Source organism: Equus przewalskii, chromosome 6 (assembly GCF_037783145.1).
Source record: "Equus przewalskii isolate Varuska chromosome 6, EquPr2, whole genome shotgun sequence".
In the NCBI taxonomy this organism is placed as follows: domain Eukaryota; kingdom Metazoa; phylum Chordata; class Mammalia; order Perissodactyla; family Equidae; genus Equus; species Equus przewalskii.
Window position 1 is genome coordinate 13,013,520 of NC_091836.1, and position 10,847 is coordinate 13,024,366.

The 10,847-nt window shown below is 40.3% G+C and overlaps 1 protein-coding gene across 1 annotated transcript in view; it reads right to left on the reverse strand.

Moving 5' to 3' along the window:
• MMP20 (matrix metallopeptidase 20) overlaps positions 1-10,389 on the reverse strand; it is a 47,631-nt gene extending 37,242 nt beyond the window's left edge. The window contains exons 1-2 of the mRNA XM_008522756.2: positions 10,164-10,389; positions 2,485-2,732 (exon numbers count right to left, since the gene is read on the reverse strand). Coding sequence (XP_008520978.1) covers positions 2,485-2,732; positions 10,164-10,289 — 374 coding nt within the window. The 5' untranslated portion in view covers positions 10,290-10,389. The remainder of the gene's footprint in view (positions 1-2,484; positions 2,733-10,163) is intronic.
• Positions 10,390-10,847: the final 458 nt, after the last annotated feature.

Consider the following 10,847-nt stretch of genomic DNA (forward strand, 5'->3'; position numbering starts at 1 on the left):
ACATTTTATGATTAGTCAGTATTTGAGCCAAGTTCTATCTGACTCCAAAGCTTATGCACATAAGCACTATGATATATTTTATGTATTTTAATCCTCTGGCTTATATTATAAGAAGTTGTTCTGGGATCCAGTAGCTATACAGACAGAATACTAAGATAGCTCCTAGTGCTTTTTTTTTTCTTTTTTTTGAGGGGGCAGGGGAGTTGTTCCAGAGCGAGAGGGGATGGGCAGTGGGAGCTTGTGGGTTTGGGGTCTGCCCAACTTATCACAAGAATATGATACTTCTCCAAATCCTAAATTATCTTGATCTATGCCCCTGTCTTTGCTGTTCACAGTCATAGACTAAAATTCTATGATACAGTTTATTTTAAGAAAATGGTGGAAAAGACTCCATGAGTGTATGTAAATTTTTCCTATCTTACTCTTAATTATGTCATAATCACTCGTGTGTTTGGTTCCTTTTGTGGGGTTTCTTCCCCAAATGTTTTGATTCTCATGGAATTGTTTTGCTCAAGCAGAGGCTAATAATTGTGTTCAGAGCACCACCTTATGGGCTCATAGACTCATAGCAGCTAACAAGTGGCCTCAGGAATCATGTAGCCTCTCTCGGGGTTTGCGCCCTCTCTCATTTGACCACGGGGACTGGCTAGTGTGCTGGTACAGTTTAACAACTGCGTCCATAACCAATCCTCCTGATTTATAGGGTTTGCCCATTTCCATACTGTAAACATTCTCACTATGGTGAATTTCAAGCCACCAACTTGCCACCACAGAACGCAAAGTTGGGAAGAGATATGGGGCAGGACATCATTTCCACTAAGCAGATAAAATAGATGTAAAAGACTTCGTGAACACATAATAGTAAAAGGTAGTGTAATAATTAGGGGGCTGGCCCGTGGCCGAGTGGTTAAGCTTATGCTCTCGGCTTTCGCGGCCCAGGGTTTCGCAGGGTCGGATCCTAGGCGCGGACATAGCACTGCTTGTCAGGTCACGCTGCGGTGGCATCCCACATGCCACAACTAGAGCCACCCACAACTAAAATATACAACTATGTACTGGCGGGCTTTGGGGAGAAAAAGCAGGAAAAAAAAAAGATTGGCAACAGTGTTTAGCTCAGGTGCTAATCTTAAAGAAAAATAATTAGGAAGCGACGTTTTGATTACCTTTGTTTTTAATAAATGTATTTAATTGTAAGTTTACATAATTTAATTTTAATAATGGCTGTGTTTGGCAACCAGCTCACAAAATTCTTGGAAACTTAACAACCGGCGGCAAAAGCCCAAACTGCTGAGTCTCACCTTCTAGCTGCCCTTCAGGCTGTCTCTCCAGCCCGGCCTCCCACCATTCCCCTTCCTGCATCCTCTACTCCCGCCACCCTCTGCCACTGTTTGCTCAGTCTGCTTTTCAAAGTGGAAAACACCTAACGTTTGCGAGGCCTGGGACAAAAGTACAAATGAAGGCCGCCCTTCTTTTCCGATGCCACCGCTGTCTGGCACGCACGAAGCCCACATACCCAGGCTCCCTGAGCCTGCCTCCAGCCCCACATTCAGGCGGAAGGGCTGGCACCATGGGTGGTCCAACCCAGACTGAACTGGGAAGGAGGCTGGGCCAGCCCAGCAAGTGGGTCCAGACTGCTGAGCAGGAATTTCAGCCTGAATAAGCAGAGCGCAAAGAGGACCAGACTCTGGTTGGGCATGCCCCCTCGGACAACACAGAATCCTTGTTCCGAGGCAGGAGGAGGCCAGGGGATGGCCAGGTTGGGGGCATGCTACAGTGTGGTGGTGGTGGGAGGGATACCATGGGTGACTGGGGAGCCTGGGGCTAAAGGCAGACGGGCTCCTACTTTACTTTGACTTTAGGCTCAGATGTCACTTACCCGGTCCCTGGGCGACTTGGTAGCTCCCTCTAAGTACTCCCACAGTTCTCTGCTCAGACCTGTGGTTTCACACTTTTCACACAGAGCTGCAACTATCTGCTTGTGTGTGTGCCTCTCCCAAAGGGCTGTGGGTTCCCTAAGGTCAGAGATGGTTATCTAGTCACCTTTATATTTCCAAAACTGAACGCTTATAGTAGGCACTTAGTAAATCATCAATAAATGATTTTTGGAATCAATGGAAATTAATTTATTGATTGGTGAGTTTCATCATATCCTTCTGATTAAGCAGGTTGTTTTAAGAAAACTGGTTGGCACTGTCAGGTTATTAATCCTAGACTAGATTATTTTTCTTTAAAGATAAATGTGTTGTCCCTAACTGATACAATTGTTTGTAAAGCCTAAGATGGCCAGCCACTACAATAATCTGGGGATCATACTTTCTTGTGCTGTCTTCATCGTCATTGTCTAAAGATTCAACCTAAGTGTTCTTATATGATTTTGATGAGTCATGATTTTTATACAGATCAGAAGGAAGATATTTTTAAAAGAAAAGGAGGAAAGAGAAAGGATGTTTCTCTCTGAATTTGGAGAGACTCAGATCTCATTACCTGTAGGTCAAAGTATTTTTTTTCCATTTGGGTTCACCTGGGAAGAGGCGGTAGTTTGCCACATCAGGAACTCCACAGCGAGGCCTCTTGATCACATCCATCGTGGACTTGTCTAACTTCCCGGTGACCGGGAGGCCGAAGAACACTTGCAGCTCCTTAATCTTCTTCACCATGGAATTGCTTCCTCGTGCAACCATCTCACCAATCTGGTGGCCTCCTTTAACCGTGTAATACTTGTCGAGGTACGCCTGAAATGGAGAGGTAGGCTGACACATCTATAGCACAGTCTCTGGGAAATACTCCTGCTCAGGTAAGACAAGAATAATATTCTTGATATATTAAAATTACAGTGTAGAGCATATTCCCATCTTTGAAAAAACTTAGATATATTTGCATAGATAAAGCTTAGGGAGATATACGCCAAATTACTATAATTATCTTTGGGTAGTGGGAATTTTAGATTTTTTTTTCTCACCTACATTTTATAGTTTTTCTGCAATGAGTAGATATTTTAAGAGGGAGAAATAATGGAAGGAAAATGATGTGAACACCTCTTCCCCATGGATCATTTGGCATCGAAATCTTTACCCAGTTTATGAAACAGTCTATCCTATGTCTCTGGTAAGCAGTTGTTGCTAGCACTATCTAGTTGATTCTGACTCCTAGCTAGCTTGTGTACAACAGAGCGGAACCCTGTCCTGTCTTTTTGCGCCATCCTCTCACCTTCCTGTGCTATACCAGACAACACTCAGCTGCTTTTAATAGGGGTTTCATGGCCAATTTTTTCAGAAGTGGATGGCCAGGTCCTCCTTCCTAGTCTGTCTTAGTCTGGAAGCTCCACTGAATCCTGTCCACCATGGGTGACACTGCTGGTATTTGAAATAATGGTGGCATAGCTTTCAGCATCACGGCAACATGCAGTCGCCACAATATGACAACCGACAGTTGGGTGGTGTGCTTCCCTGACTTGAAAATGAACCCCGGCTGTGGTGCTGAGAGCGCCAAATCTTAACCACTGAACCACTAGGTAAGCAGTTATTGGTATTTTCACTATACATTGTGCAAGCTCAGTATGTTTTTAACTCTCAAAAGTTATGTTCCAGCCTCTCATCTTATATGTGGGCAGAGCGTCAATCTGTTTCCCAACTGAAGATTTTAATCAGTTCTAGTGTGTTCAATATGTGGGACTGAGATTGTTTTCATGAGGCAGGATTCCTGGGACAGGCTCTTTGCCTCTTGAGACAGGTAAAATTAACCATAAATTATAAGGCTTTCATTTGTACGTAAAGGCTTAGAACCTGTAATATATGATTCAAAAACTTGTCTATGCTGCTTAGGTGAAGTGAGCAAGGCAGAGTCAGGCAAATGCAGGGTTAGAGCCTGCTGTTCGCCCAGGAATTTCACCCAGCCAACTTATTTCAGGAAAATAAACAAAGAGCAGCTAAAGATTTATGTATATTTTTTATTATACATAAAATGTTATATTTATATATTATATGTAAGTCGTTTTACTGTACATAATAATATTTATTTATATATCACATTAACTATATATATTTTTTATCAATTATGTATATGACTTTTATATGTTATATATACATATTTATATATATAAGTAGTAAAATATTGGAAGCAAACAATATCTCACAATAGAGGATTTGTTAGATATATTATTATATGTTCACGTGAAGTAATACTAGGCCTCCCCTAAGACACATTTTTGAAAAACATTTAATGATATGGAATAATGCACTCAATATAATAGTGATAACATTGAAATAAGCAGAGGAGAAAGCTTTATGCAAATTATCATAATTTCATAAATAAACCAAATCAAATATATATGTGTATGTATTTATCTTATTCTCATGTTCACTATATATATATAAATATATGTTAATATTTAAAATTAAGATATTAATCCACATATTGATATATAATAAATAACTTATATGTAATACATATAATTTGTTATATATATAATTTATAATGAACATGAGTAACATAAATATTAGAAGGAAATATGCCTGGATATTAACCTTGTTTGCCTTGTAAAACTATGGGTGAAAGTTTATTCTTTGCCCTTTCCTATATTCCAAAGTTTTCTGCTATGAACATGGACTTTAATTGTTAAGGAAAGAAAAAAAGGAGTAAGACTTGCTCACTTGTTTGACAAGGTGCTGTTTCCTTACTGTGGGGTCAACTGACCCTTGCTCCCTGCCCTGCTTGTGAGAGAAGCTCCCTTCCCCGGTGGCCATCCCTTCTACAAATCTCAGTGAGAGGAGAGCCCAGAGGAGGCAAAGGGAGAGGCAGTGTGGAGCGAGCTCCCGGGCCCTGGAACCTGGCTGAGGTGCTCTAAAACAGAGGTGTGACTATTTGGTTCCGTGTCCATCTCTGGTTAGGCCACCATCTTAAGTAAGCATCTTGTGTTTCCGATCTTTTTCAAGATGACGTTGGTTCTCTGAGCTATTCCTGTTTGCTCAAGTTGATGCTATGATAACGTGATGCTCCTGGTAAATCTGGATTATGCTCTTCAGAGGTAAGCTCTTATTTTCTGAGACAGTTTTGATTTCAAATATGTTTTCCCTTCTTAGGTTATATGTTACACTCTATATTCTAATTTTGAAATAAATTAATTAGATTGAAATAATTAAAAAATATAGTTGTATAACGGAGGATGCTCATGATACACTAAGTAGAAAATAGGTTTAAAACTACTCGTATAGTATAAGCCATGTTTATAAATGAAAGTGTGTGTATATGGATACACACACAGATATATAGTCATAAACTGGCACCAGGGTGAGGAAGTGAGAAATCGCCCAAAAACTGAAATAATCAAGAAAAATAGTATTTTAATGCAATATTGAAAAAATATCAAAATTAATGTGAAAAAATACATGATACACAAAGCATCAAACTTTTAAGTAAAGCCAGCATTCAACCCTGCCTCCCTCCCGTCGCCCTAGTCCCGGCCCTAACTCATAGAAAAGTGGTTTTGAAAGATAAAGAGTGAAGGATTAACAGTGGTTGCATCTTAGTGACGGAATTGAGGATAATTCTTTCTTAGTTATATATGTTTTATAATTTTTCTACTGTGAACATATACAGTTTTACAATAAAATGTTACTTTAAAATATGACTAAGATGCTAGACCTGCGCTTCAGAAGGCTTAAGACCAATCATAGTAGATAGGATTAAAACAGTACCTTTTAGTGAAGTAAAATAAAATTGGAAACTAATTCTACTTAAAAAGAGAACAAAAATTGGTGTCTATGGTGATACAAGGGAGTTGCTCCCACAGGATGTGGTTCTTCTACTAGGAAATACTTGCCACGTGACACTGTTGTCCACAGATTTCTCATCACTCTTGCCTGCTGGGTGGCAAGCTCCTTCCTGTGGGGACCATGACTCCTTCACAAATACAGGCCCTGTGGCTGTCACAGTTCTAGGCTCAGAGTAGATGTTTAGTTAATATTTGAACTCTTTTTCTTTAGGTGAAATATGAAAATACGCTTCTTTGAAGAATTATCAGATGTTCTGAGGTGCTGAGAGCCCAAATGATTCTGGGCACTTTCTTGCCAAAGTTATTCACAAAGTTTTAGCATACTTTTTAGAGTCACAATGTTCAATGAGGCATTTAGATGTGCCCTTAGAATTGGGTTTGTGTTAATTCTAACACTTGTGTGTTGTTGGCTCAACACCTGATTGTGGCGCTGAGTCAAAGATTTCAGACTCACCAGAGTTGTCCCATTTGCACCCTGCCCTCCCCACTCCCCCACTGTCAAAATTAGAAGATCATAAGATTGGTTCTCAGGTGGTCCTCTCTCTACTTCTCTTCCAACATTTGATAGATAAAAACAACTGAGGCCTTAGAGGGCAGTCCCAGCAAGCTAGTGGCCCAAGCTCCCTCCCAACTCTTCATTCAGTGCACTTTCCTAGTGTCCTTCCTGAGAGTTAAGAGTTCAAAACTCAGATTTAAGTAAGCTTCAGGACAAGGTGAAGTTCAAGATATGGTTTCTTCAACATTTCTTTCTATTTTGGCTAAATCACAAAAATGGAACTATGGGAAATTTTTGCTGTGTGATAAATCCTGGATTCTAACAATTCTAATTTCTTTTGATTTCATTTTACTCATCTGTCAAACGGGATTGGAATCCGTCCTACTGACCACACTGGTGTGAGGATCCAATGAGGTCCTCAATGTGAAAATGCTTTTAAATGTATCAAAAGACGTTAAAGTGTATATACCCTTTTACTCATTAATTCCACTCCTGGAATTCTATCCTGAAACAATAATCCTTTAGATTAGGCTGATGCACAAGGTGTTCATAGAAACATTATTCACATGAAAATAATCTGTGTGTCCAACAAAAGAGATAGTTAAGTGAATTATAACTTGCTCATATTATGGAATATTTGCAACTCTTTAAAAATATGAAAATAATATTAAAATCGAAATTTTCTTATGACATAATAATCAGAAAAGTAGGAACTGAATTTTGAATATAATAACAATTTAAAAATAGCTTTATACACAGAGAGTAAAATGGTAGTAAAAGCACCTGAATGTAACAGTTTGTATTTGGAAGGTTTTTATTTTTCATTTTCTTTAATTATGAGTTCATAACATGATAATGAAAATCTATATTATTTTTCAGGACAATTTAACAATCTGTTTTAAGTGTTGTATTGATATTGCCTTTTAAAAACAAACAAAAAAGTGGAATAAAACCCTGGATTATGAGACTAAGTAAGCATTTTATCTTTCTATCATGTTCAAAGTCTTTATGCTAACTAGCCAATTAGAATTTAAAGAATACAAGTGGCATTAAATAAATCAACTAAAAACCTGTTTATGTTTTCAAGCATAGATTATTGTCACCGTGGGTTTAGGAAGAAGCGAATGGTATTTGGAAATTTTCCTGTCTGGAGTTTCCAGGCACAAAAAACCACTTGTTCTCTCTTAGCAAGCCATCTAGAAAGAAGAGAGCAGTGTGGAAGTGCTTACCTGATCCAGCTCCCTGGCTCCGATGACCCGCTGGCCTGGCCTGACTCTGGGACTGAGTCAGTACCCTCCTCCCGTCGTCTCTCATCTCTTGCCACACTAGCCTGATGCTCCATCCGCGCTTCTTCACCCTGGGCTGCTGCACTTGCTCTTTCCTCTGCCTTGACTACTCTGTCTCCAGATCTTCACATGACTGGCTCCTTCTTATAGTTCAAGTTCATATCAAATGTCATTTCCTCAGAGAAGCCTTTCTGGACTACTCAGGTGAAAATGCACCCCCACTGTCCCAGTCACTGTCTCTCATCCTGGTTAATTTATTTTCCAGCATCACTTACTGAAATCATATTGGGCGCTTATGGACTGACTTGTTTAGCACCTCCCCATCTCCTCCGTCATCCCCATGTAACAGCCATAAGAACAGGGACTTTACTTGTTTTGCTCACTGACGTTTCTCCTGTACTTAGAAGAGATGCTGGCACACAGCATACAGTAAATGTTCAATGAATAGTTGTTGAATGAGTGACCTTAAGCTATTATCATGAAATAAGCCTATTTTCATGTTGTTTCATTTGTATTATAAGGCTGCACCAAAGTTGTTATATATTTCTGTAAACTATAAGGTGAGACATTATTCTTTCTAAGTCACTGAGATCCACTTTAGAGGTTTGCCCAGATCATTCCAGCCTGCTGAAAGGTGTCAACTGGTCCTGTCCCGAGCTGGTGACTGAGCCCGTTGCAGGCAAGAGAAGGTGCTGTTTGCTGGGTGACAAGGTATTGACAAGTTTCCTTGGTTTCTGGTTGGAGTCTTTCTGAGAGTATGCCATAAGGGAGACTGAGGCGCACTGACTTATTTTGGAGATGAAGAAGTAAGGGATCACCAAAGATCCCCAACATTCCAAGGCCACCTAATTCTTCGCAAATACTCCTAGCAAGGATGGCTTTTCTTAAGACTTTCTGGCTTTATTCCTGTAAGACTGCTCAGGGGTCAGCTAATTTTTTCTGTAAAGGGCAGATAGTTAATATTTTTGGTTTTACCTTACTCCACCATTGTGATGCAAAAGCAGCAACAGATGGTATGTAAACAAATAGATGTGGCCAGTTTTGGCCCGATGACCATACTTTGTCTGAACCTGGACTAGAATCATAGTCTTCGGCCACCTCAGATCAGTTCTGGCCTCTGCATGACCCTCCTCTTGGAGGTTGCAGAGACTCTGTAGTTTCTGCATCAGAGTGGCACGAGGCTAGGGAGGAAAATTATATTTGGGGAGAAGGGACTCAAAACCAGGTGGCACCAGTGAAATACAATTTGAAATAGACCCCAGTATTCTGAGATATGTTATTTTTGAATTTAGTTCGTCTAAAAGTGGGCTTGAGTCAAAGAAATTTCAATTCAATAGGTCTGCACTTGGCATCCACTGTTCTGTTTATATGCAGAGCTGATGACTGGTATGGCAGGGGGACTGAGCAGTTAGAATGGACGGGCAGCAAAGCAATCCGTAGGGACGCACCGGTGTGTCAGGGTGTAGGTCAGCTCTGCAGCGCAACCACTGAAGCACCACACGGTGCAGCCCGACAGATAGGAAAGCAACCTGGAGGCAGAGCTGGTAATCACAGATACGCTGTCATTTTGAAAGACAGTCCCTGGTGCAAAAACATCTCATCCACACATCTTTCACTAACGTTGGAAGTTCCATCATTAGAGACTCATTTCTTTAGGTTGAAGATTGCCACCTTCCTTTTAAATGCAAAATGACACTTTGAAGCAAATTTACAGGCATGCACCGTCTGATGGCACTTCAGTCAACAACGGACCGCATATACGATGGAGGTCCCATAAGATTAGTACCATAGAGCCTAGGTGTGTAGCAGACTGTACCATCCAGGTTTGTGTAAGTACACTCTATGATGTTCACACAACGACGAAATCATCTAAGGGCGCATTTCTCAGAACACATCCCCGTTGTTAAGCGACACATGACTGTATATTGAATCAATTTGAGTCATGTGTAGCCTTTGCAAAAATTCTACTACAAATTATTTGTATCAGATCTTTACCAACAGTTATTTGGGGGAGATTTTAAAAAAGGAAAATACAGAAAGTGTAAGCAAATAAGGTACTTGGTGAATATGCTTTAGAGAGGAAAGACGCTTCAATAAAAAGAGGGTAGGCACTCAGGACAAACTTGGTTCACTTTAGGTTTTGATCAAGTTTACTGTGAGTAGAAGAGCCATTTTCTAAAATGTGCCCATAGGAAATCTTTTTATTGTGACTGCTAGGAAGCTTAGCACTAAATTTACAATCCACCTCTAGTGTGGGAATCTTACACCTTGATTTTTATTTTTTTGCCCTTATTTTCCTCCTGCATTATTCTTCAAATATTTCTTTTGTCTTATTGTATTGCATGTAATTTTGCAAGCCACCTCAAATTCTGTATGAAGCAAGATTCCTACATAGATATTTATTCATTTATTTATTCACTCATGCAACATGTACACCCACTGTGCACCAGACCTTAGTCTTAGCTGTCCAGGAGATAGTATCTATCAGACTTCAGCGGACTTAGACGATGATTTTAAAACAATAACAGATTTTTTCTTATTTTCTTGTTATACCCTTTTAAGTTTTCCAGGGCAAGAGGAGGAAAAGGGAATTGTGCAAAGATTCACAAACCTGTGCGAGGTGGTAGTTGTTCCTTGAGGTCCTGGGGGTGGCTGCAAATAGGGAGGGGGTTGCAGTGGAAAACTTCAAAGCCGTGATGAGGAGGACAGCGAGGCCAGATGCAAGGAGCACCTTCATCTCCTCACGGTAGCGTGGTAATTATATCAGCCTGGGGGACGACAGACAGTGCACGTTTGCACTTCCACCTTCAGCTGCTTTTATAGAGTCGAACAGGTCTGGGCCCTCAGAGCAAGGATGATTCATGTCTCAAAAGGTAATTATACAGCTCATTTCTCTCCCTGATGACGGGGTAACACAACGGTGCACAGGAGTCAAGGAAAGCTTCGCTCTTTGTGAGTTACCGAGTCGCAAAAGGAGAAAAAGACTTTTAAATGAAGTTTGTCAGCTACTTACACAAATTGGGGTAAACTTGATTAATCTGAACCCAGCTCAGCTGAAACATTTGTTTAGTCTCACTTTGCGAGTCTTTTCCATTCTGATTACAGAAAAGGGAAATAATTAGAATATAATTTAATCTGTCCTCAGTAATTCTGGGCTCCCCACACATTCAGTCGAATTGCCTCTATCTTCTGCAGTCAGTTCGACATTTCTCAGGAACGAATGCTGTGTATAATGATGGTTCTGGGACACGTAAGATCCTGAATCATCAAGGAAACAGTACATTATATTATGCTG